Below are 27,956 nucleotides of genomic sequence, written 5' to 3'. Positions count from 1 at the left end.
CGGTCTGGCTCCAGCCCTGTGTTTCCTGTACAGAAGAATGAGGCAAAGTCGGCAGGAATAGAGGGTTAAAAAAATGGACACAAGACAATGAAAATATACTCTGCGTTATAATAGGTTCTTTCATTTTATTGCTTATTGTAAACACTTTGGCCACAGCAAATGTTAGTTTTTAAATAACCATAATTCAAAGCTTTCACATCCTATACTATTTTTCCCCAAGCATCATCATCTATGAAAACAACCAGTGAACTCCAACAGTCTATACTTGTAATGTGCGCATTTATGCTATTATGCCACTTAATACAAATAGTAAAAATACTCATCTATTGTAGGCTTATGGGTTTGTAAAATGCCTTATGGGAGGCCATAAACAACTCAAAGAAGAGAGATGGTGTGGACTGAACTGGCTTCTATTTGGGGAAAATCTGCAGAACGTAGGAGGTATGCAGTAAATGTTTATTGATGGTGAAGATGATAAAACTCTTATCTGCTGGTCTTTCCTTTCCATTTTTCTTAAAGAATATATGGTATATTTGTATTCAGCATTCTCAGAATCATCACAGGGACCCTGGCACTTTGAGAGTCATAGCTGCAGTGTAATTGGGTCTGACCACATGCAGAAGAAAAATAAATTAAAGCATGGGTACTATTAAAATTGTGCTGAAAACTTTATGTAAGTCGGGGAGCCCCTCACTAGAACAGGCTGAAACTCCTGAATGCTTCGCATCCTCATGTATAAGAAAATAATCAGTGCTTAAAAATCAAGGAAGTCATTCAAAACAAATTCAGCCTTTGGACCTTACTGGCAGGTAGATTATATTTCAGTCAGATCAATATCTTTCTAATATAGGTATTTGAAAGTAATATATACTACTTATAATAATGATGTAGTAAGCTTCTTATCTGCAAGTATAGGTACTATAACTTAAACCTTAAAATGCTTCATTTGATTCTTTCATTCAGCAAAATTCTTGGCACTTTTTGGGATTTCACTGAATTTTGATGATGATATTGGATTAAACATTTTAGATTTAATCATAAAATGACACAAAAATCTAATCATCTATTTCCAATGTTCAATATACAATTTTTATAAATACCTGAAACAACTCATATAAAAATATAAAATGTTAAGATCACTCACAGCAAAATACAGCACATTAGAATTATTTATTATACATATAAAGGTAGGCACTTCATAAAAATTGCATTTTGGCAAAAGGCAACAGTTTGATGTCAGTATCTTAATTTTGTTATTAACTTTTTTAAGAGAATAGATTATCAAAATTTTACAAAAAGAAAAAAATAATAGTTTCAAAGATTTCCACAGAAGGGAATCTGAACTTCATTTCCCACTCTTCCTTCTTTTTGCAAGCCTATTGTGTATCTTCATGGTCAAGTTCTGAGATTTTTGCTCCCTGACCTGAAATCCTGTGGGAATATTTGATTTCTCATCTTTTACTCAGAAGTGATGTGTCTGCTACCTGTGGAACGTGATACAATTTTTTTTTCTCACCACAGTTGGAATAACCTTTATTCTGATCTACTATACAGTCAGATGATGTTTAGGTGGTAGTAGCTGGCATTGAAGAGTTCTTGGCTTCAAGTGGTTGTTGAGTCTTTTTGGTCTTGTTTTAACTCTGTAATTAAATAAATAAGATCCAACTCTTTCTGTTGTATTCACTATTGAACACATAGAAATTCACTTCACACCCACCTAAAACACAAGCAGAACTTCTGAGGCCCAATGAACCCATCTACTATTTGATTTTGTTATCCCTTCTGGAGCATGTCTCTACCAAGAGCTTCACAAAGCAATCTAGTCGTTGCTCTTTCTTGTACTAAAACCAGAGCACCCATCCTGTAACTTCCACCAGGACCTCAAATAGTGCTAGGCACATAGTAAGCTCTTAGGCATTTAAAATACATTTATTGATGAATGAAAGAATGAACAATTCTAGTTCTGACTTTTAGAGCTACGTAGAATAAAGTTGCTTCCTTGTGTAGGCCAAATCATTCTCCCATCCTACTTAGATCTTCTTTTTTCCAGGATCAATACTGAAACTTCCTTCACCTTGGCCTTAAACAACATGATTATCAGATATTTTGTCAATTACATTACTCTTCTCTGAATGTGCTTAGGTGGATCAGCGGATCTCTTAAAATATGGTTCCATAGAACCAAACATTAATACTCCAGATGAGGTCAGCTTTGAGCAGGGTAGAAACCCTTTATCTCCTAGCAGGGATATTCCACCTGACATATTATCTGACCCCAAAAAGTATTCCTTGGAGCAATTCTTTCCTGCCTGTTTCTGAGTAGAGGCATTTTATTCCAGGCAAGATCACCCATTGGCACATGTTCTGTTCTGGGAGATAGATTATTTCCTTGGGTTTCCAGGATAAGGAGGGGGTGGAGAACGCTGTGCTGAGCCCTGTGGGGTGGCGGAGTATGGAGGAGGCAAGTCTGCACAGTATTCCATCTCATGGTTGTAACCGTAGGGAGGTGGTGCTGCTGAAAAAGAAGGGGAAGAGAACATCAGGGAGTTAGCAAATATTTGCATTTCTACTGTGTTGCAGCCACTGGGCTAGACACTTTGGGAAGGGACATAAATTGTGACTGCAAAAATCTTAGTTTTATTAGGTCGAGACCACATATGTATGAAAGGGTAGGTGCTCTAAAATGTGGTATCATGGGTCAAAGTGTTAAGAATTGGTTGTTTAGAGAAAGTTTCTTGAAAATATGATGCTGAAGGGGCAGAAAGAGAAGCTGAGGGACAATTCAGGTTGATCAAAAGCACTGAAGCAGGAGAGCCCTTCAGCTCAAGCAAAACGTGCATGAAAGGGAGAATGGTCTAGTTGTATCACCATGGTGGGCTCTGAATGCAATGTAGAATGTATAACATGTAGTTATCAGAGATTCTTTGATCATGGTAGTGAATATGCTTTGGGAAGACCACTCAGCAGTTGACAGAGGCAGAGGTAGATCAAAGAAAAGCTGCAACAATGTAATGGCATATGTGAGGGATGATAAGGGACTCATGACAGTGAGGGGAAAAGCATCCTAACAGTCCTTGAGCAGCCAAGTCTTTAGGTGATGACTGGGTGTGTGGAGAAAGAGGGTAGAAAGTGAAAGAAGGGGTTGAGGTATTGGGTACCCAGTACAGGACTCCTATAATTGGAGGGGGGGTGGAACCATTACAGAAATATGAAGAAGAATACAAAAAAGGAGAACAAATAGGTTAGGAAATAAAGATGAATAATTTTCTGCATCTTATTTGAAAATTTTTCTTAAATTAACTTTTTACTGTACCATATATCAGTGTTTTTAAAAAGTTTTTAAATTTTAAATTATTTTATTTTTTGAATCGACAAATAATAATTGTACATATTCATGGGGTATATAGTGATGTTTTGATATGTATAATGTATGATAATCAGATCAGGGTAACTGGTATACCCATCATCTCAAATATTTATCATTTCTTTATGCTGATAACATTTAGCATCTTCCTTCTACCCATTTGAAACTATATTATTATTGCCTATAGTCATCCAGTGGTATAGAACGCTGGAACTTATTCTTCCTCTCTAGCTGTAATATTATATCCCTTAACAAATTTCTCCCTATCCATCCCTTTTTCCTACCGTTCTCAGCCTCTAGTATCCTCTGTTCTACCTTTTAATACACTTTATGACTATGCATAAATGTCTTATTTTGTAGTGGTCTCAGTTCCTTTCTCTAGTGTTGATAGAGAAGTACTCCTGGAGCTGAAATTTATCCGTGCTTCCAAGAACTGAATCATTTTGCAACATCTGAGCAACTCCCTCAGCAACCAATCTGATGAATTGCCAGTAGCTGAATCATCCTCAGGATCCTGATTCTGCTTGGAAACGGACATGCCTTAATTGCCTACTGTGAATGTAACCCAAATCACAAGACCAGTGTCATAATAATGCAAATAAGTGGGCAAGCTTTTAATACTAGAATGGCAGAAAAGAACAGACAACATTTGAACAAACTTTTCTAAATGTCTTCTCTTAGGTTGATGCGAAAGTAATTGCAGTTTTTGCCATCAAAGTAATTGCAAAAACTGCAATTGCTTTTGCATGAACCTTAATTTGTACTCTTTCCAATAAGAATTTGACAGTGTTCTGATAAACAGACATAGACATACATAGTGCTTCCACCGATATGCTGACAAAAACTATGTTTTTGATATGGTTTGGCTCTGTGTCCCCACCCAAATGTCATGTCAAATTGTAATTCCCAGTGTTGGGGGAAGGACTTGGTGGGCGGTGATTGGATCAGGGGGGTGGATTTCCCCCTTGCTGTTCTCAGGATAGTGAGTGAGTTTTTACAAGATCCAGTTGTTTCAAAGTGTGTAGCACTTCCCCCTTCTTTCTCTCTTCTCCTGGCCACGTGAAGATGTGCTTGCTTCCCCTTCACCTTCCGCCATGATTACAAATTTCCTGAGGACTCGCCAGCCATGCTTCCTGTACAGCCAGTGGTACTGTGAGTCAGTTAAACCTCTTTTCTCCATAAATTACCCAGACTCAGGTATGTCTTTATAGCAGCGTGAGAATGGACTAATACAATTTTCTTCTGGATCTTTTTAGCTTGCCTATCTTTACCAAGAGCTTGATGATTTGAACCGCTTACTGATTGCCCTGTACTTGGAGGATGTGAGGAAGCAGAATTGAGCCACTGAAGAGAAGAGGAAGATGGAACCACAGAACTGAGTGGGATGTCCCCTGAGCACTCCTTTGTGGAGCAAAAGTCTTGCAAGTCTCTAGTGGGCTGGGCAGGCTGAGGGTGTTCGGCCGAGAACACAGCTCTGTAAATAAATCAGCAAGGATGCATACATACAGTTTCCTCAATGCGCCCTCAGACCCTTGGAGGCTGGGCTACTCCAAACTCTGCTTCCTGCAACAAAATGGAGTAAGTCCTGTGGAGTCTAAATACACATTCCCTCTGCATTATACCCACTCCTCAACTTCATTATATCTAGGAGCACTAAGACAAAGAGATTTATAATAAACTTCATCCAAGCCAAGAATGAAACACTGCAGCCTCCATGGAAAATAGGAAGTTGCAGCAGGAAACCCTTTGAACTGTTTCATATAAGCATGTGGTTCTATGCTGCTTTTCTGCCAAAGCTTTTCCCTGCCTCCCGCTTGAGGAGCACACACCAACTGATTCTGCAGATTGACTCTACATCATTCTCTGTCATGAAGCCATGGCATGTGTTTATGCATCTCTAACAAAGCGTTTATATTCTGCCATCTGCATAAAAACTGCTGGAGGACATTTCAGCAAGAATCCCTATGGTTTATGCACCTGCATGTTGAACATGAAAATCTAAGATAGGACAGTGGTCTTTCATTCATATAATCTTTGAACTTCGATAAAGTTCTGATATAATATTAAAAAGTGGTATTTTGAGGACTACCCACCAAGAAATAAACATGGCACATCTTTTCTAATAGCCACTGGAAGACGTTTGAAATAATGTTTGTATAACTGTTGGCTGTATTATCATTCGTTCTTGCACATAATAAAGTTTCACTGGAAGTAAACTTTTCAAAGTATCAATTTTAGAATTCCTGATTAATCCTAAGAGGTTTTGTTCTTTTTTTACAGTTCAAATCATACTTACAAGTTATATGGATGCAGCTGGAGATATGGTGCTTTTGAAATCCTTTCATAACCAATATTCTAATCTCCTATTTAAGTAGGGTAAATAGGCCATTTATCCTCAATGTCTGATACAGCTGTCTACAGTATTTAAAACATTTAGCAATGCCAAGAAATTCGGAGAAGAAATATAATGTTTTCTATCCACTCAGTCCAATATTTCTAAAGCTAATGTGATGGGAAGATGCATGGTGTTACCCAAACGCTTCACGATTATTTCAGAAAATTTGGAAGCAGAAGAAAATCATCCATAATTTTGTCACCCCAATTTAACAAATAATATCTTTGTATACTGTCTCTTAGTCATTTGTGTGTAGTTGCATCCTTGCAGTCACAGAACATGGTCTATACTTTTAATTATATATTATATATAATATGTATTATATATTATATATACTTTGTATTATAACGTGTCTTTTCATTCTGCTGCATATTCTTCATAAGCTTTATTAATGGCTGCCTTAGAAGTTATTCCATCCACCATTCACTATTTTGAGGTTAATTTTTTATTATAATTAATGTAGTGATGAATATCTCCTTACACATAGACTTTTTTATTATTTTGATTTTTTTTAAGAATACAATTCCAGAAATTAATTAGCTGGCTTAAATAACACATACATTTTATTGCTTAGAACACATTATAAAACTACTTTCAAAAAGAATTGTTTCAACTTGTAAGGGTATACAAGTACATTATCATTTAATATTTTAGTAAATTCAGTGAAACATTTAGGTCTTTATTTTACTTGATAATTTCTTTGCTAATAGCTAGGTCTGACACTGTTTTACATCTTGTCCACTGTTTATTACTCATATTGAATGAATTTTGTGCTGTTGTTCTGGACTGATGATAGTTTCTAAATGATGATCTTAATTTCAGTGAAGATATAAGTAAGATATTAAAAAGTACACAAAATTATATGTCTTTTAATAAAAACCCTTCATCAAAATGGTTTATTCTATAATTTTGACCTTACTGACATTCTGAAGTTTGAAACCTAGGCATAACGAAACATATGGTTATTCATTTAAAACATCTCTTCTGCGTTGTTTCCAAGTTTAAAAATGAGTCTTCTTTTTCAGATAGTTGATACATAACTATCCTGCTTCTGAGTTTACCTATTTAAATTTATATATTTAATGCTTCTCTACATCTGTTATTTTATGTGGCATATTTTTGCATCAAAGTTTATGTTTTCTAAGATTTAAATTTTGGTCAAGCCAGATTATCTAAATGTGGCTTATTAAATAATCCTCACATTTTACATCCTTTGGCTATGTCTCCTTTAGAGAATATATAATTCTAAACTACCTATTCTGTTCCAATGACCAAGGTATATCTTTTTATACCAGGCACACCTCAGTTTAATTATTAATGATTTTAAATAGTTTTAATACCTGGTAGAACTGATGAATCTCATGCCTTATATTTAAAGACAATTTCTTATTGTAAACCTTCTCATCTACTTTCCCCCAAAGCCCACTACTCAACACTTTCCTAACCCCACCCAGAACAGAGGGTTTAAATAAAGGCCCACACAGCTCCTGGCAAGACCTTCATTACCCCCATCCCCAGCCACATAAACTCAATACTGCCCATTTATCCTCTACAATGGCCTAGTATGCAAAGATACAGTATAACCTATTGTTCCCCTTCCACTCAGATAGCATCAAGACAAATTCCATCAAGCCTCACATCCCTGTGTCATCATGAGAAAGACAGGTTTCCTTATTGCAGACCTTTAATTCTGGAAGGCTTTGCACGTTGATTTATTACTTTTCCAGACGTTCCCCACCCGCTTCACTGTGCTCAGTGGAGCACAATCTGTCACCTCACCCTCTTTCACTGTCTCCACTATGCAACTCCGGCTTTCAGAATGAGAGTTCTCTTCTGACCCTGTCTGTTTTCTTGAGAAATTAGATCTGCTGAGAAATCATCTGCTGAGAGTGAGAAGGCTGAGGGGATTTTTGAGTTTTGAGATGAAAGAAGATGCATGAGACGGTTAACTCAGGAAGTGGAAAGGAACATTCACATCACCTTTTTACTCTAATTAAAATCTGATTTTTCAGGAGACGATGGCTTCCTCAGCAGCACTACAAAAGCAGAGCTATTCTTTTTCTTCCACATCCTACCACCTATAGGGCCAGGAGGTGCTCAGGCTGTTCATAATCTTCATAGCCACTTTTCAAACTATTATTTATTCTTACTCTTTAAAACATTTTGTAGCATATAAGCCATGTTTTTTGTTTGTTTGTTTGTTTGTTTTTGATGGAGTCTCGCTCTGTTGCCCAGGCTGGAGTGCAATGGCATGATCTTGGCTCACTGCAACCTCTGCCTCCCTGGTTCAAGTGATTTTCCTGCCTCAGCCTCCCAAGTAGCTGGGACTACAGGCACCTGCCACCATGCCTGGCTAATTTTTGTGTTTTTAGTAGAGACGGGGTTTCACCATGTTGGTCAGGCTGGTCTCGAACTCCTGATCTCACGATCCACCCAGCTCGGCCTCCCAAAGTGCTGGGATTACAGGCGTGATCCACCATGCCCAGTCTGCCATGTGTTTTTTTGTAGTACATATGCCATGAAAAGAGAAGCATATACCATGCCTTTTTTTTTTTTTTTGGATGCAGTAGGTGCCTTGCTATTTTGCCCAAGCCAGGATCAAACTTGAGATCTTCCTGCCTTAGCCTCAGTAGTAGCTGGGGCAATCTTATACTACTTCTTGTTATCAGTGTCTGTGGTCTGCCCTACCCCAAACCTTCATTCACAGAAGACTTAACATCTGGCCCATGGTCTCTCTTTCCTCCACAACTTCTCTTATCATTCTTGTGATTTCAACATCCACCTAGCCCTGCCTCTCAAGTCCCTTGACTATTTTTCCTTCAAAATCTCTTCACCCTTGTTGTTGGCAATAACAGTGCTATTTCGTAAATGTTAATTAATAAATCTGACCACCACCCTTTAGTATCTTTCTAGAATACTCATTCCACCGCATCTTGGACCTCACCTGCATTTCCAATTTACTAATGGCAATTTTAAAGGAATTCAAACTGATGTCACCTCTTTCCTGTCATGGTGTCCTTTGTTATTCAGCACTGATTTATGGGCCATCACTAAAATTACTCTTTTGCACCTATTGTCAATGTTCTTATCTCTTTCTCCATTGCCTGGAAGAACCCCAACCCTTATTAAACCCAATACTTTGGTTATCCTGGATCAATAGCTAGGAGCTTAATGTGACTAGAGAAAAATGCACAATCATGCTGAATGATTTCACTTTGAGTAAATGACCATTTTCATAAGTGTTGTGGCCTTTGCCCTTGCTTGGAAGCTATACATTTCTTTGGGCATCTTATACTCTTCATTTTCTGAGATTCCCATTTCAGGCTTTTTTTTTCTTCTTAACCTCAAATACCTCCTCAGTTTTCTCCACTCTCAGCAGAAGACTTGCTTCTTATTTCACTGAGAAAATTGGCACGAGCAAAAGAGAACGTCCTTTGACCACCAGATCTACAACTCATTGAAACTGTGTTTATGTACTTACTGCCTTACATATGCTGTACGTACTAAAGTGTCTCTGATCGCCCTGTACATAATGAATTGTCTCTGATCCCATCAAAGGCTAGCCCCTCTACTTGTGTAATGAATGCCTTTCTTCCTCAGACTTAAGGATGCTGATTTTCAACAATCCCTTCTATCTTCCATATTCATGAGTTTCCTCCTTTATCTTTACCATCAGTGTACGTGCAAAATACAAGTCACTACCATCTGGATTTCTCAATAAGAAACAAACAAACAAAAAACAAAACAAAGAAACCCTCTTGACTTAATGTCCATCTCAGTCTTCTCTAACCATTTTATAGCAAAATTTTGTACTTGCTAGTTCTACTTCATCATATAATATACTCATACATTTTGTCTGCAGCATTAATTCTGTAGCCATAGTTAATATGACATCAAAGAAGGTTTTCTCAGTTCACGTTTGAATTCTCTGATTTGTACTAAAAACGTTTGCCTGGGCAAAGACTTGACCACATTAATGTATCCATTTTGTTTCATTCCAGTGTCTTCAAGGTGAAGCCATTTTCATAGTCACAATATTATTATAGAGAATCTTTCCAGTATGCATTTTTGATGTGTAAAGAAGTTACACATCAGATGAAGGTTGTTTTCAATATTCAGTACAAACACAGACATTTTCTTTAGTATGAACATGAACTTGTGATCTCTAAAAAGGTTTGATGAGTACTCAAACTTCTTCTCATGTCATTGCACATACTAATAAGGTTTCTGTCATGTGTGAAATCAGTGATGCAAATGGGATATTTATTTCTTAATGAAGTATTTCCAAGAGACTTGGAAGACTATAGGCCAGTTGTTTTATTGAATGTTCCTCAACTTGGGTTTCTCAGATACTTTGTCATGCTGAGATTTAGGCTGTGATCTTCCAGGTGGAACCTACATACATGAAATTGTGTTGTCCTCAGAGTAACACACTCAAAGGTGCATGATCTTTATCTGTCCTTTAGTAACTGTAAAGTTACTATTTTTCACCTGATAACTGACAAGAAATCTGGTGGACACTTTAAGACCTGCAAATATCCTTCTCAGCACATTCTCTTCTAGATTTAGCATCTGTTGATGATTTTTGACTAACTCTTTCTTTATGATGGTTTTAAAATAATTTTTTTTTCAATTCTATAACTCCCTTCTACATTTATTCTTTGACATTCTTCTGTTAGGAAGAGCCCCCATTCCCCTCTCCAATTGTTTGCCTATCCTATCTGTCTATCTATCTATCTGTCTGTCTATCTATCTATCTGTCTGTCTGTCTATCAATCAATCAATCATCTACCTACCTACCTATATCTATCATCTATCATCTTCAGAGGACTCAATAATATACCTCAAATCTCAATTTTCTTGATGGCACTGAATCTCTTGCTTTCCTTTTGTTAGCATTTGACTTTTATATCTTTGTCAAGCCTTTTGTTACAGTTTTACTGTATCATTTTCTTTCAGATGTGTAGATCGCAAACCTGCTGTAAGACAAGGGTTAATATGATCACTTTCCTTTGTTTATACTGAAGTTCTGAAAAGTAGTTGAAATGGAAAACTTGAAAATTCTTATCTTCATGTGGACAATTTAAAAAATAATTGCAATTAAAGAGGACATCTGTTCATTCTACCCAATATGGCAAGAATGAAAAACTTTTGGAAGGTCACTGTCCAACATAGGGTCAGGGATGACAGCTGAATGACACTGTTTTCACCTCGTGTAGAGTAATAATGTTCACTTTAGGGCTCCCCACTGTACACTTTCACCTTTGCTAAATTATGCTCTCTGCATTTATCTGACCTGTGGGCTGTAGGACTATACAATAAGTTGGGTTGTTATCTCAATTATCGTAGGGTTAATTAATTAGTGTGGGTAAAAGCATTTTGTGTTTCCATAGATAAAAGACTTGAAAAATATTCAATACTATTATGTGTTGCTTCCTAAACCTTTAAGCAAAAGCTTAATTAGCGACTTTGAGAAGGAGATGAGATGTAATCATGCACATTATGTTTTGAAGACCTAGTCTTTTTGGCTGTAAAAATGTTTTCAGCATGAGGTTCATTATGTTTCTTCCATTATTCAGTTCTGAGAAGAATGCATTTAATAAAAATGCAACATATTCCTGTGATCTGAAAGTATAAATGATGCTACTATAAAGTTTAAAAAACATGTTTCCATCTGCTAAGTGAAATTTCAAACCCAAGAAAACATGTGACCTTACATTACTATAGTGACATTTAGTATCTTCTAACTTTATTCAAAATTTGAACTTACAGAAAGGTAAAATAAAATATTAAACATTTTATAAAAATATTTAAACATTACTTTCAATTAAACTTTTTTGATCAAGCTAATGAGTATCTAGAACGTTATCTGCAAAGCAATTCTTTGTACCTTCTCTACAATTGATGTCTTTGCTTGACTTTCTTTTGTTTTTCTCTTGGGTTATGGGTAGACCAAGGGAAAAAACTGACAGGTATAAATAATAATAAAAATAATTCCATCTATTTTTTCCCTTATATTCCAACATCTTTATAGTAACCCTATCAATATTCTTGCAAGTTGGGAATACTTGAAATTGCATGTTGCTTTTGTAGTGAGTACATTCCAGGGTGAAACTTAAAGTCACTTCCCTAGGATATTGATATATGATTAAATCAGGTCTTTTCATAAGTTGTGTTCGTCATTCATTCAGCTGAGTGCCCATTATGTGCCAGGCCTGGTCTTACATGCTTGGAATAGAGTGTTGAACAAAATAGACCAAGATCTCTGCCTCATGGAGTTCATATTCTAGGAAGAGGAGATGAATGATAAACAGTCAACATAATGATTAGCTAAACTATACAATATCTTAGAAGATTAAAAGCACTCTGAATAAAAAGCAGAGCAGCACAAAGAGAATTGGGATGCTGTCAGGAGGGATGCATTACAATCCTAAATAAGGTGATCAGGGCAGACTTCATTCAGGAGGTGATCTTTGATTAAAGACTTCAAAGAAGTGAGGGAATCAGTATTCTAGGCAAAGCCCTATGGTGGGAGTGTGGCCTTGTGAGTTCATGGAACAGCAAGGGAAAAAATGTGGCTGGAGGCAGAGTAGCCAGGGAGACAGTAGAAAAAAAGGAGGCCTGGGAAATAAAAAGAGCAACCAATTCATGCAGTACCTTGAAGGCTTCAGTAAAGAATCTGCCTTTTACGTTGGATAAAATGAAGAACCACATGCTTTAGTGCCTCCTCTGCGGGAAATGGGGAACCACTGGAAGATTTTGAGCACAGGAGTAATACGATCTGACATCTACTTTAAAAGGTTCACTCCGGCTACTGGGTTGAGAATAGACCCCAGGGGGCAAAGGGCGGATGCTGGGAGAGCAGCCAGGATGTTATTAGAGTAAAGGAAGTGAGAGCTGAGGAAGTTCTCCAACTAGGGGAGTAACAACATCTACTTCTCACTGTGAGAAGTCGTCAAAATACTATATTTTGAAGGTAGAGCCAAGAAGTTTTCCTGGTAGAGTGCATGATTTCTGGTCTGAGCAACTAGAAGGATAGAGATGCCATCAAGTGAAATGGTAAAGGCTGTGAGTGGAGAGGGATTTGGGGGGAAATCCAAAACTTGGATCAGAAATCCAAGTTTAGACATGTCAAATTTGGGATATTTATGAGACACTCAAATGGAGATGTTCAATAGGCACTGGGATAAAATGACTTGGTTTGGACTGGAGATACATAACTTTGGGAGGCATTAGCATATAAATGGCACTTACTACCCTGAGGTTGTAATACTCAATACAAGCAAAGAGGTAAGTGTCGATATAGTATGGAAGAAATGACAAGACTGAGCCATCAGGTACTCCAGTGTGAAATATCATAGAACAAGAACTGACAAAAGAGGAACAAGAGGAATTATCATACTCATATTGATCTGAAATTTGCTCCCTCAAGTTGAAGATGATAGAGGAAAAAAAAGTTGACAGAGGAAGGACAGTACAGGAAATTAATACAAATACAAAGCACAGTTACATGTAGAAGGTACTCTGTTCTTTTCCTGTAGAGACAGAGAAAGAAAAGACATGAGTGTGGATGGGAAATTAACTTCCTCAGGGTGTGTTAAATTTAGAACTTGCCTGCCTTTTATATGTCAAATTGTACATGCACAGATTGACTTAGCAAGCATTATTGAAATCCTTTAATGCAAAATGCAATATTTTGTTTATGAAGTCACATGTACTCAATATATTTTTATATATGGAACTTCTAGCACATTCTCAGTAAATATTTGTCAAATTATTAATATATTACCCGTGCTCTTTGTTGAACTTTTTTTTTCTTTTGTAGTTTTAGTAGAGACTGAGTTTCTCCAAGTTGGCCAGGCTAGTCACGAACCCTTGCCTGAAGTGATCCAGCCACCTTGGCCTACCAAAGTGCTGGGATTACAGGTGTGAGCCACTGTGCCTGGCCTGTTGAGAATTTCAATATCATGTTTAAAGTTGTTCTCTTGACGTAATGAAGATATATGAAAATTTTCTTCAATACTTTTTCTCAAGACATATGTATCTATTGCATCAGATGCCAGTTTATTGAGACATACATTATACTTTATAATTACTTGTCAGTACTCACAGCAGGTAGACACAGTGGGTGTGAATTGCCTATTTATCTTAATTTTGGCTGACTGGCAACTGTAGTCAATGAAACAAACATTGAAAATATGAATATCTTCAAAAAAGAAATGGATTGTATTACTTGGATCTAAATAATCTTGATTCAGCTAGAACTTCAATCTATATGTACCTAGAAATACTCTAAATACTCTATGAAATTGGAGGTGTTTTAGTGACCATCTAGAATGTTTCCTTCTCTCTGTGAGGAGCAGAGGATAACTAACAAATCTGAACCTTCAAGAGTCAACAGTTTAGCTCACCAGGATAGGAGGAGACGGTATTGACGTGAGTTGTCCTGAGGATGCCCACGCGGGTCGCCCTGTGGTTCTTCATGCACATGCAGATGCATATGGCAATCCCAGCAATGACCCCCATGATAAATACTATTCCAAAAACAATGCCCGCAATTGCAGTGCCCCTAAAAAGAAAAACAAGTACATTTACTCGAAAGGCTTGTAAGCATTCTTTGGACTTTCTAGTACCGCTCCATGATTATAGAACAAGTGTTTCCTTACAAATGTTCTTAAGGATATATATATTTTTTTAACCCAGAAGTTCCCTGAATTGGTAAAGCAAATAGTCAGTATTTCAATAGATATGAAAAAGTTATAAAAATCCTCTTCTAGCACAGTTGACCAACTCACCATTCAGATTCTGGTTCTTAAAATTCATGGTTTGATACAAAGCACAATTCATTAGATATGCTCTCCAAAGTAACAATTTTAAAAACCATCTGCTGTGTATCTAAACAGTAAATAATTTATCTATTGGGCATAGCATGCATGTGTTTAATGAAAACAACTTGGTAGATGTCAGAAAATTAAGGGAAATTTAACACTCATTCCTGATTAACACTCTTCATAGAACAAGAATATTTGTTTCTTAATAAAAGAAAATCAAACCAAACTTCATATTTTTAAACTACCCAGAGAACATTATGACAAACAAGTATCCCATTAAATTCAGGAAGAATGTAAATAAAACTTCAATTTCTACTAATGTTAATGGTTTCTTTCCCCTAGAAAGTTTTAGCTCATGCAACAAAACCATAAATAGGAAAAAAGCCGAACAGCATAAAAGAGTCAACATTTTGATTGTTTGTGGGGAATATAATTTGTAGGTATCTACATTTTTCCATTATTTTGAAAAGCAATGGGGGAATCTTTATCAAAATATAAATTTTGACCAAGAAGCATCATTTTTAGCAATGCTCCCTAAGGAAATACAGCATATGAGCATAAATATTATAACAAGGATGTTCATCACAGTGTTGTGGCTAATAGTAAAATAGAAGAAACATCCTAATGTCCGTAAAAAGAGGACTGACAGAAAAAAAATCATCAGAAAATGAATCTTACATATTGATTAAAAAGGTCAAGAGATCCACATGGATTGAAGTGAAATGTTTATGATACATGGTTAACTTAATAGTGATGCTATTACTATTGCTAGTAATTCATATTCATTCAATTAATTAGTGTTAGCTTCCAGCTCCATCCATGTGCCTGCAAAAGACATGATCTTGTTCTTTTTTTATGACTGCATAATATTCCACGGTGCATACGTACTACATTTTCTTTTTCCAGTTTGTCGCTGATGGGCATTTAGGTTGATTGCACGTCTTTGCTATTGTGAACAGTGCTGCAATGAACATTCACATGCATGTGTCTTTATGGTAGAATGCTTTATTTTCCTCTGGGAATGAATTAGTATTAATTGAATACTAATTCAATTAATTAGTATTTTCAATACTTACTAGTGTTGAATGCTAGTAATTAGTATTGAATGGAAAAGCAAGTATTAACAGGATGCTACCAGTAATAACAGAATAATTGCCATGAGGTAAAACTGTATTTCTATGTATCAAGTTTTTTATTACCTATAGTGATCATCTTGTAAATATGGAAAAATAAAAATATTCACTTTCTCATTTGCATATTCACCAAAAGCAACCACTTCAACCCTTTCAGTTATTTTTTCTAATGCCCTTTCTCCTATTTCTCAATATTATTATTACATTCTTTAATTTTTTTGTTTTTACTTCTTACAGTATTTGGGAATGTAGATCTCTCAGACAAGCTTTATGGCTGGTTAAATCAGTCTTCAGTATTTACATTACCATAACTTTGCTATCTGTTGAGCCAAGCAATGAATCCTGGTTACCTTTTACAAATTATTATTGCATTTCTTTTACAACTTATAATTTTTAAACAATTTCCATGAATTTTAATTTTTCCACATACATATTGATATCCGCTCCTTGCAAAAATTCCTAGAAATCTTTCCCACATTATCAGTAGCTTTTCCTTACTCAAACACAGTAAAATAGCTTATCAGTTCTGTTCTGTTCCCATGACGATTTCCTTCTTACAACAACTAAGACTACTGACTGGTTGTTCTGAACCTGGAACTGTTCCCCTTGATCCCTGTTTGGTGGTCCTCACATTTAGTTTCTGGACCCAATTCTTGCTAATTCTTGGTGAACTGCATTGTTTGTTGAAGCACATTCCTGAAAGGCTTCTTAAAAATGGACTCAAAGGAAAGTAGATTTTTCAAGTCTTCGAATGCCTGAAAATGACTCAATGCTTCACTCTCACATGACTGATAATTTATCTATGTATGAAATTCTAAACTGAAAGACATTATTTCTTAGAAATATGAGGGCATTGCTCATTGTCTTCTAGAATTTGGAGCGGCTGTAAAGAAGTCCCATGGCATTATAGTTACTTTTCTTTGTGTGATACTGTTTTTTCCTTTTCTGTCTTTCTGGAAGTTCTTAGCATTTTCTTTTTACTCTTGGCATTCTAAAATTTCATAATGTGCCTGGATTTAAAATATATATATTTTGCCAGGTCCTTTTGATTCTTTATGTTCAGAGGCTCATGTCCTTCACTTCTTGAAACTCTTCCATACAATGTTAATTTTTTCTTCACTATTTTCTGTGTTCTTCTTTCTGGAAACCCATTCTGAAATAAGCTTCTGAACTTTCTTGATTGATTCTCTAACTGTTTTTTAAAATCCTTTTTAAAAAACTACTTTCTGGAGAATTGACTTTATCTTCCAAAGTTCTACTGAGCTTTAAATTACAGTTATCTTATTTTTAATTTTCGGGTGCTTTATCTCATCCTCTATTGCACTCCCCTCCCTGTTTTCATTGCCTGTGTTTCTTCCATTCATTCAGTGTCTTAATCTTTGAAAGCACAATGATATGTTCTTTGATACTTTCTCCACTGTTTGTATTTCCTCATCCTGTCTAGGTTCTTTTTTATTGATTGTTCATTTGATCTCATTCACGTTTGATGTTTTCTTCAAATGTCTGGTGATCCTTGAATTCTCTCCTATTTAAAAAAAAATGCTTGAAGTAGCTACTTGGAAGTTTAGTGTGCAAGCCAGAATTTGACAGGTGAGCTCCAAGGAACAGGACAAACTGAGATCAGTCCCCATAGATCTTTTCCTTGGGGCTATTCATTTTTCTCCATGAAAGGATTCTCCAATTTCATACTTGGGGAGCATCAGCCTCACTGCCGGTATCCCAGAGCTTGGAGTTTTACTTGTAAGGATACGAACTTTTATGAAATCCTTATGCTTTCATCTCAGAGACCCAGTCTCTGGCTCCACTTTGACTGCTGTCTTTTGGGTTACACTGTGGAGGCTTACAGGTTTAAGTCTTCACAAACCATTCTTTGTGGTGTAAAAGCATGATCTCTAAAGGCAGATCACCTAGGTACCAACTATAGCTGGGGAACCTTGGGCATGTTGCTCAACCTGTCTGCGCCTCAGTTTCCTCATTTATAAAGTGAACGTCAGTTTGGTGCTCATTTGACTCTCCTCCCGAATTTCTTGTCATGAGTCTTGTGCTCCTGGACTTATCTGTTGGACAAATAGGTCCTTATTCTCAGTGGTACCTGAACATCGATCCTATACTTTTCTGGGACTGGCCATAATTTCTTACCCCAAACCATTGGGGCCAGATCTGTCTCACAGTCAGAAATGTTCAGATTTTGTAAAGAAAATACGTACACTACACATCGTAAAATATACCCAGGGGCAGCTAGGACAGCATCTTGAGAACGTTTACATTCCTACAGTGAAGGTGGGAATATTAATGCTGTTAGATTATATGGGGACTAGACAAAAGCCCCAGGTTTGTTCAGGTCAAGTCTGGCCACCAACTGACCTTCATCTGCAATTCTGAAATCCTCAGAAAACTCTGAAAAGTGAAAGTGCATATAAGGGATTGTGAAGCTGTATTTATACTTTCCAGAGGATATTTTTCTCTCTAACACTTTTCCCCACTCACATACAAAAATACAATGCCATTAGGAGTATCAATATACTTCTTTAAAATAGTTCTATAGGAATTTTTACTTTGTTATTAAGATGGCAGAATGTGAGACATATTTGGATGTGTTGCTATTAGTAATTAAATAATAGCAGAGTATAGTAGTTTAATAAATAAGTCTTTTCAAGAAAAAAGATCTATGAAAGGAGATAATTTGAAGTAAGAAAACTAAAAGTAATCTGGAAATTTCCTTATTGTAAGTTTCAGGTCCAAATAAGATTAAACTGGAGGACTTAATTTATGTTCCAGAAATAATCAATGGCCCAGTTATTCAGGCACAGAGTTTCCAAACTATGCGTTATGGAAGCTGTTAAGATATCAAATTGGGACATATTTATATTCATTAATTCTTTTCTTAAATAGAAGAAAGTAGAAAATTAGTCACATTTTGTTTCCTTGTTGGCAGCTCCTGCAAAAGTGCCTGCTCTTGAGGTCAGTAATGAGGTTGCAACTAATGTATTAAATTAGTTTTTTTGATTAAATCATGATGTTGGTGCCCTTGATCCTTTGATACCCATTAGCAATCATAAATTAGTTATTTAAGATATGGCAAGTATAAAATTTACAGCAATATTTACTTTGTAATTAATAAAAAGAAACAATAAACAAATAGTAACCTTCCTGCATATAAATAATTGGCTCAGTCAACTGTTGGAAAGTGAGAAGCTATTAATTTGAAAAATCTGGCATCAATAAAACCTTGAAAAAATTTCAGAGAATTTATTTCTTTTAAAGCAACGCCTTGCAAGGTTTGCACATTTTCCTCTCCTTTTAAACTTTTATTTTAAAATAATTATAATTTCACAAGAAGTGTAAAAAGAGTACAGAGAGAGCTCATGTACCCTTCACCCAGTCTCCCCAAATGGTTACATCTTAAGTAACAATGGCACAACATGAAAAGCAGGAAATTGACATTACTGTAAAGTGTATGTATAGTTCTATGTCATTTTAACACATGCACAGAGTCATATAACCACTACAGCAAGCAAGGTACAAAACTATTCCATCATCACAAAATATTTCCCTTGTGCTATTGCTTTGCTTTACGGTCATATCCAACATGCCTTCTCTCTGCCATCAATAACCCCAGGCATCACTAATCTGTTCTCCATTTCTGTAATTTAGTCATTTCAAGAAGATTATACAAATGGAATCATACAGCATGTGAGTTTTGGAGATAGTCTTTTTTCCCTCAGCATAATGCCTTTGGAATCCATTCCAGTTTCTGCCATGTATCAGTAGTTCATTCCTAGATGAGTAGTGGTCCATGATATGGCTATAACACAGTTTGTTTAACCATTATTTATTGTAGGACATTTTGGTTTGACAAATAAAGTTGCTATAAACAGTCGTGTACAGATTTTTGTGTGGACATAAGTATTCATTTCTCTGCAATAAATGCCCAGAAGTGCAATTACTGGGATGTACGATAAATGTATGTTTGAGTCGTAAAGAAACTGCCAAGTTATTTTCCACAGTGACTGTACTATCTTACATTCCTACCAGCAAGGTATGAGAGATCCTCTCTGCATCCTTGCCAGTATGTAGTTTCGTACATTTTTTTTTTAGCTGTTTTAATAGATAAAACATTACGTGTAGTGGTAGTTCGTCATGGTCTTAATTTGCATTCCTGTAATGGCTAGCAAGGTTGAACATCTTTTCGAAAGCTTATTTGCCATTCATCTTCTTCAGTGAAAAGTCTACCCAAGTCTTTTACCCATATTCTAATTGGATGGCTTGGTTATTTTACTGTTGAGTTTTCGAGAATTATTTGAGTCCTTTATAAAATACATAGTTGGCAAATATTTTTACTGGTCTGGAGCACATCTTTTCATCCTCTCAACAGGGTCGTTCACAGAGCAAAGGTTTTTAAATGAAGTCTAATTTACCATTTTTTTCTTTTATGGATTGCGCTTTATGGTCATATGTAGGAACTTTTCACCAAGCCCTAGGTCCTGAAGACTTTCTCCTACGTTTCTTTCTAAAAGACTGATTGTTTTACATTTGATATTTAAACCTATGATCTATTTTTGTTTAATTTCTGTATGAGGTACTAGATTTAGGTTGAGGTTCATTATTAATAGATTATTTGGCCTGTGGAGAGCCAACTACTTCAGTACTATTTGTTAAAAGCAGTCCTCATTCCCCCATTGCATTGCTTTTGTACCATTGTCAAAAATCAGTTGGCTTGTATGGGACTGTTTCTAGGTTCTAATTTAGCTAATTTTTTTTCTTTTTTTGCAAAATGAGATTTTATAATCAAGATATTAAACATATCTGTGGTGGCTGAAATAATCATATGAAACTGTCTTTTATAACAAAGCTCAGAGATAATATATTTTATTCCACAAATAGTTTTTCGTGAGTAAAACAAGATTCTGATAATGTTGCCATGTTACAGTAACACTTTTAGGCTTAGCACGGCTATACAGCAGCTTACTAGTTATCTTGATGTGGTTTTGCTATTAATATTAAATAATGTTTACAGAAAATAGCAGATATGAAAAGTACACCAGTGTAATATTTCTCTTCTTCTTGGATATGACCCAATTTACAAATGCATTTTATAAAACTGTAAATCAAAGGGCTTATGAATATTCTATGTAATAATTTAGTAACAGCAGTCCCAATAAAATAGAAACATTAAAAAGGCCATGCAGATATCTGACATCTATATTTGATACCTATATAAAAAGTGGGGAAAATTCTAGAATATTTTTGTTAACAGAAACTTTCATAGGGAAATAAGAGTTTGAAATAAAATACCTTTACCTTTGAAATAAGTCAAAGGTAAATGTATCAGAAATTTCTGGAGAAAGTAACCATAACTTCAAAATAATAAACTTAAAATGGGTTTATTTCTTATTAAAATAAAAAAATAAATTTTAAGTGAAGCTAAAACATTTTTATCTTTTGTTATAAGAAGGGAATATTTAGTAGACTTAATTATTTGTGATGATACACATGAGATGAATTAAAGCAATGATAAAAATCCTATTCCAACTATAGGGCTGAAAGTCGACTACATACATGAGAATAAATCTTGACAAAATTGTATATCAGACCATCCTATTTCCTCAGTAATTCATTCTTTTGGCCAATTCATTAAAATATTATAATACCCTTGAATACAATATTTTATTATAAAATCATTGGCAATTTTAGTAACACTTTGACTTGCTTAACTTAAAAATAATGCATTTTCTTCTCTGTTGCTTAAATAATTACAGAAAATAATAGAAAAACAAACTCAATGGAGTATAATTTTCAGTATTAACAGTACTTATATTAATCATAAGATCTCAGAACTATCTCTATTTCTTTTTTTATCTCTATGAATCTGGTTACATGTACATCTATGTATATGTGTATCAAATAAGAAGACTATAATTTTGAATAGTTAAATTGTTATTACATATTGTTACTACTGCAAGTGTAAAATGCTTAGGAGAGTAGGAACACCAATCCATGTAATTTTTCCAGTAAGTCTACATTACTTGCAAAAAAACAAATTCTGTAAAATTCTTAATAACTTCACTCAACATATCCTCTTTCTTGGAGCTTCAGAGATAACTTCTTTCTGTTAGCCTCATGATAATAAAACTAGAAACTAATATCTCTTTGAATGAATAAATTTACATGATTTATTGACTCAAGCCCCATGACAGAGACAATTGTGTACTCCAATATTCATTTTCTACATTTTCCTTGATACAAGAAGTCTGAGGGTTGACTAAAATAAAGACTACATCTTTCCCTCCCTCCCTCCCTCCCTCCCTCCCTCCCTCCCTCCCTTCCACCCTTCCTGCCTTCCTTCCTTTCTTTCAGACAAGGTCTAACCGCGTCACACAGGCTGGAGTGCAGTGGCTCACTGAAGTCTCAACCTCTGGGCTCAAGTGATTCTCCCACCTCAGCCTCCCCAGTAGCTGGCACTATGGGCACACGTCATCATGGCCAGCTAATTTTGTAATTTGTCTAGAGACAGGATTTTGCCATGTTGCCAGCTGGTCTCCAGCTCCTGAGGTAAAGCAATCTGCCTGCTTCAGCCTCCCAAAGTGCTGGGATTGCAGACATAGCCACTATGCCTGGCCAATACTACATCTTCCAGGTAGCCTTACAGCTAGTGGTTTTTTTTTTTTTTTTTTTTACATGATAAGTTTTGGAAAATACGTTGTAATAAAATATTTTGTGTCAATTCTCAGAAAATCTCCTTAAAAGATGGCTGGAATGGGATTTTTCTCCCATTTTCTATCTTACCTTCCTTTCGGCTTTCTGAAATAGGAGTGTAATGGCTGAGCTCTAGTCTCCAAGGTAGACCATGAAGACAAGAGCCATATCCTAGGGATGGAAGAGGTATGAGTTTGATGGAGTTTGTATCTCTAATAACAACAGGGAGATGCTATATCAACTCCCATTTCCTTTGCCTGAGAAACAAACTAGTTTAAAAAAATTATTAAAGTCTCTGTTATTCTAGTTTGAGTGAGAACACGTGTCTGTGTGATATGCTACCCAACTGAATCTTACCTAATACAACTCCTTTGCCAAAATTGCTATACAGTTTAAACGAAAACAAATATTTAATGTGGAAATGACAGTTTTAAGGAGCATACAGGTACACTGCCATACTCCTTTGCCAAAATTGCTATACCATCTAAACCAAAACAAATATTTAATGTGGAAATGGCAGTTTTAAGGAATATACAGGTACACTGGGATCCTGTAGAAAAGTTCTAAAAATGCATATCAGAACCAGGAAAGAAGGAGACTGCATTCAATTTCATTAATTGGGATTGTTCTTCATATCTTATGTAGAATTAAATTTTATGGCTCAGTGAGAGATCTTCAAGAAATCTATACATTACTTTGATGTCAAAGTAGTATACAAAATGAGACTAAAAAGTGGCCTTGAATATGTTGTAGATTGTAGCACAACCTACAGAATAACACTTTATCCCTAGAGTTCAACGGTAAATGCTTTGATGGATGAACAACAAGTACCCTTTAAGAACTGCCTGGTTTGCACTTATTTGCACTGACCGAATTTTCTGAACAAGTGCCCAATTCCTACCTGATTTTGTGCCAATATAGATTTAATGAGAGTCAAATACATATGATTCAAAAATGGTCATATTAAAAAATCAAACACGATTTTTCAGTTTTCTATAAGGTTTGATACACATGCATACACATATTGTTTGTATACATATATATTATATATATAAGATATATATTTAACTGTGTGGATACCAAATGTCATTATTTGGTTAGTTGTCAGTACAGCTTTGAGACTGCACAACACAGCATACCACATGTCACAATCTAAATGCAGTAAATCATAGTTACAGAAGTTTCTAAAACATTTTAATGATATGTACATGAAAGTGATTCATTTAACTGTTTATTTAACAGCAATATTTGGAAAAGCAGTACTGACTCAGTAGTACTGAAATAGGTATAATTGTATCCCTGATAACAACATGGGGATGCTATACCAACTCCGGTTTCCTTTGCATGAGGGAGAAACAAACTCGTTTTTGAAAAACAAAGCACCTTATATGTTTGATTTATCCCTCAATCATTTTGCCTACAATTCTAAATGACTACCACTGGATAGCAACATTCACGACTTTGCTCATTATATATATATTGAGCGGCTGGGGGCAGTGGCTCACACCTGTAATCCCAGCACTTTGGGAGGCTGACGAGTGCTGATCCCTTAAGCCAGGAGTTCAACACAAGCCTGGCCAACGTGGTGAAACCCTGCCTCCACAAAAAATACAAAAATCAGCCAGTGTGTGACACACACCTGTAGTCTCATCTACTTGATAGGATGAGGCACAAGAATTGCTTGAACCCGGGAGGCAGAGGTTGCAGTGAGCCAAGATCGCCTCACTGCACTCCAACCTGGGTGACAGAATGAGACTCTATCTCAAAAAAATAAAAAGGAAAAAAAGAAATATATATTGAGCATCAGTATGTGCTGGCAGTATTCTGCATACTACGATACAAAGTTGAATGATACATAATACTTTAAGGATTTTAGAGCCATGCACTAGACAGTAAACAAAGAGATTTTGAAGGTCAACTATCTCCAGGCATAGAAGACTATGACAAGACAACAATGAAATTATTTGATCATACTCAGCAAAAGAGAATTGGTTTTCTTTTTAAAGTATAAATATAATACACTAAAGAGAGTAGTAATACTTTCTTAATGCTTTTTCTTGGTTACATGTAACAGGTTTTTGAACCAGAGAGTACTTTAGGGACACTGAATACAACTCACATGTTTTGATGGTAACAAAACCAAGTATGTGAGGAGCTAAAATAAAATAGTTGCCAAAGTTCTTCCAGCTAGTTTTGTGCTACAGTTAAAACTGGAGCTTGGCAGTCCTAATTTCCACCACAGAGCTGAGTAGATTGCAATGGCCTGCCTTGCTCTCATTTTCTTATCCACTCAACAAATGCTGTGGAGTGCCAGACACTCTACTAAGCACTAGGCATGTGAAGATGAAAAAATTCTACTTGGGAAGTAGAGAAAGAGAGGAGAAAATAATTTCTGGAATGTCTGTGAAATTTAAGCTCTAAGACCTGATGACTGATCCAACGGGGCAGTGAGTGAAAGGCAAGAGTGTAAGAATGCCTTCCCTATGGGTGATTGCATTCTGCCACACAATACAGTCTATCAAAATGTGTTGAAAAGAAAAATATGAAACTTGCAATTACAGACTAGAGTCAAATAGACACAACCACTGCACACAGGCTTTCCTGCCTTTCTCATTCCAAACCTGAAAAATCCTCAATTGCTTCTAGATACAATACTCTCATTTACAATGCATTGGCATGGTTCACCCTTTTGAAGTAACCTTTGCCAAAACTTCCCACTAAGCTAATTACCTTAACTTGCTTATGATGATTACTTTAGACAGGACTTTCTTCTTTTTCTTTCTTTACCTTTTTGTCATGCTTTGAGTGGAAAAAAAAAAGTTACAAACTAGTTTTTTAATAGTGACTACAAGGATTTCTATTGAAAGTCCATTTGTTGAGATTTAAGTCCTGAGAGCATATAAGACTTAAAAGATTGAATGTGATTATGGAAATTCAGAGCTAATACTCTTTCATTTCCATTGATCAAAGATGGAGAGTTTCAAATAAATATGGAGGCTCACGCAGTCAATGACCTGGCAGAACAGCATCTACTTTTTGGGGGCAGTTGGATATTTAAAGATTTAATAAGGTTCTAATAAAACTCGGGTTGATACTGGAGATTGTAAACCTTTCCAAAGTAACTGCTGAAGAAGGTATCAAACTGTGATGGTGTAGTAGACCCCGGACAATGAGTCCACGTGCCTAACCCAGTGTCTTCTCCTGTGGCTCTACTGATTGCTTTTGTCTACACACTACAAGCTGGCCTGCCCACCCAGGCCACTGTGATCCTTTGCCTGGGTCCTCACAAGTTCCCATTCTCTGCTGAGATAAGCCTGTGATTGATTGCTGTCTGCCAGGGAGATCTCCTGTTCTGGGGCTGTCAGTGATTTGCCTGGTTCTGACATTATCTGCATACAACTCTCACAAGCCTGAGGCTGCCCAGACCCAACAGTTCCTGCCCAGTCACACCTCCTCAGATGTCTTGCTCACAACCTCACCTTTATCAGCCTGATGTGATTGATTGGTGCTGTCATACTTTGGCTTCCTTTTAGGGTCTAGCTTCATGCTCATTAAAATTCACAAGCAACCTATTTTCATCCTAGCATCAATATCATTCTCTTTCACTATAGATGCTGCTAATACACAGCTCCAAATAGTTTCTGAGTTTTATGTCTATCCATTAGATCTCAATCTCATCTTATTCCAGTAGATACAATCCCAGAGAAGGAACGTGATTGGCCTAGCTAGAGTTGGGGACCTACCTTTATATCAATTCACGTGGCCAAGGCCAGAGATACTGTAATTGGCCTAGCTTTAATTAGATACTGGTCCCTAGACCTGTTATTTGTAACCACTGAGAAAGACATGAAGGAAATAGAGGTGCTCAATTTAGTAGCAGAGGCAGGGGAATTGGCAAACAATGACACAGACATTCATACACACTGCAGCTTTGTATGGTTGGCATTATTAGAATTCTAGGTTCAAGTTTGAGTCTACAGATGTGAGCTAGAATTATAAAGAATGAATGACAGAGACAAATGCCCCCAAATCTCAGTTCCATTTAATTTTCATCTAAACATGTAAGTGGTACCACAAAGTCCTGGGCAAGTTTGCAGGAGTGAGGCTATGAGGAGTTCTAGTGGCCATCTGTTCTGGCAGATCATATTTCAAAAAAAAAATTAATCTCAAGGTCAAAGAGAATAATAAATTATGCCTCATGAAACAATTTTAAAAATCTCTAGCTGGAAATTTAAGGAAGACAAAGACTGGGAAAGACACATGCATATGCATGTAATTACAATGCATAGGATTAAATGCAAATGGGGAAGTGCAAACTAGGTTCTATGACAGCAGACAGTACAGCATCTATCAAATGTGTTAGCATGTGTGACAGTGTGTGTGAGTAGAGATTGGTTGTGTGAGACAGAGGTTGTGTGTATATGCATGTGATTGGGAGTTAACCCTTTCTGAATCCTAAAGGGTTGACGAAATTAGAGCAGAAGCACAGTGCAGATCAAAAAAACACAGAAATGCCATAGGAATGTAATATATCATGATGTGCTTAAGGGACCATGAAAAGTTGACAGTTGCTGGAATAAAAAAGAGAGGTAAGGCTGGAGAATAAGCAGAGGTTTGGGTGGGGTCTTCTAGATAAGGAATGTCTTTAATGATACTGTAAAGAACCTGAACTTTTTATTGGAGTTCATGGGAAAACAAGTGAAATGGTCTAAACATGGATAAGTTTAAGGGTAACATGGAGAGTGGATTTGATGGGTACCAGACTATATCCAGGCATTCTAATTAAAACACTGTTTTAAATATCTGGACAAAAGATGGTAAAATACTTAACTTGGCAATGGCAGTTGGACAGGAAAGAAGGTGGGGAGAAAAGAATTCAGGAAAAACCATTGAAGGTAAAGTTAGTTGTGTCTTAAAGTTATCAAGTTCAAACTCTTAAAGGACTATTATAACTCTATCCTATCCCAAGTCACCCAAAGCTATTGGACACTCCTAGTATTTAAAAGTCACTAAGTCTGGAGGAAGTTTATTCCATTGTGGAATAATACCCTGAATGTGTGTGACATTTTAAGGTAAATTTGGTCTACTAGATCTCTTACTGCTCCCAAAGGAGTGACCTCTGGAGAGGGAAGGTTCCGACACCTTGTAGGAAAGAAGGGATGGATCAGGCCTGGAAAGGTATCACAAGGAGTGCAGGAGATAAACGTTGCTTACTGTTGTTGCTTACTGGTCTGACTTTAACCACCTTTGTTTTCCAAAGATGAACATGTTTGTAAAAGGCATATCTAGTCTTTAATACTGCATTACACAAACCTTTAGCATAATGAGCATGCACAGATAGGAAGTTTGCTTTACTTGTCCTATCAATGGACTCTTAATTGTCCTTTTCTGAAACTAATGTTCTTAAACTTCTGTTAAACATAAATTAAAAATAACAATCTTTGAGTTATTCTTAGATTACTTCCTGCAGTCTGATCTTTCCATCCAGGTCTTTGTGCAGTTGGAATCTAATTGGATCAGACAATGCTCAAGGTTCCC

At 36.2% G+C, this 27,956-nt stretch overlaps 1 protein-coding gene and 1 long non-coding RNA gene across 13 annotated transcripts in view; one reads left to right on the top strand and one right to left on the bottom strand.

The window, feature by feature from the left end:
- LOC102115465 (uncharacterized) overlaps positions 1-5,579 on the top strand; it is a 289,733-nt gene extending 284,154 nt beyond the window's left edge. The window contains exon 9 of the long non-coding RNA XR_012432083.1: positions 4,620-5,579. This is a non-coding gene — a long non-coding RNA (uncharacterized lncRNA). The remainder of the gene's footprint in view (positions 1-4,619) is intronic.
- The window catches only part of CYYR1 (cysteine and tyrosine rich 1), a 105,305-nt gene continuing 77,445 nt past the window's right edge, over positions 97-27,956 (bottom strand). For 4 of the 12 annotated variants that reach the window (XR_012432080.1, XM_065541437.2, XM_005548881.5 and 1 more), the window contains 2 exons: positions 14,170-14,327; positions 97-2,514 (listed from right to left, as the gene is read on the bottom strand). Coding sequence is in view for 9 of the 12 variants with exons in the window: in XM_065541437.2 (XP_065397509.1) it covers positions 2,381-2,514; positions 14,170-14,327 (292 nt within the window). In the remaining 3 variants the exon portion in view is untranslated. Of the gene's footprint in view, positions 2,515-4,869; positions 4,927-14,169; positions 14,328-27,956 lie in introns of those variants that run through there. The other 8 variants (XR_012432081.1, XM_065541438.2, XM_005548882.5 and 5 more) reach the window with 4 other exon arrangements.

This window comes from Macaca fascicularis, chromosome 3 (assembly GCF_037993035.2).
Source record: "Macaca fascicularis isolate 582-1 chromosome 3, T2T-MFA8v1.1".
In the NCBI taxonomy this organism is placed as follows: domain Eukaryota; kingdom Metazoa; phylum Chordata; class Mammalia; order Primates; family Cercopithecidae; genus Macaca; species Macaca fascicularis.
The sequence above is the reverse complement of the archived record's forward strand: the minus strand, read 5'-3'. Positions and strand labels throughout refer to the sequence as shown.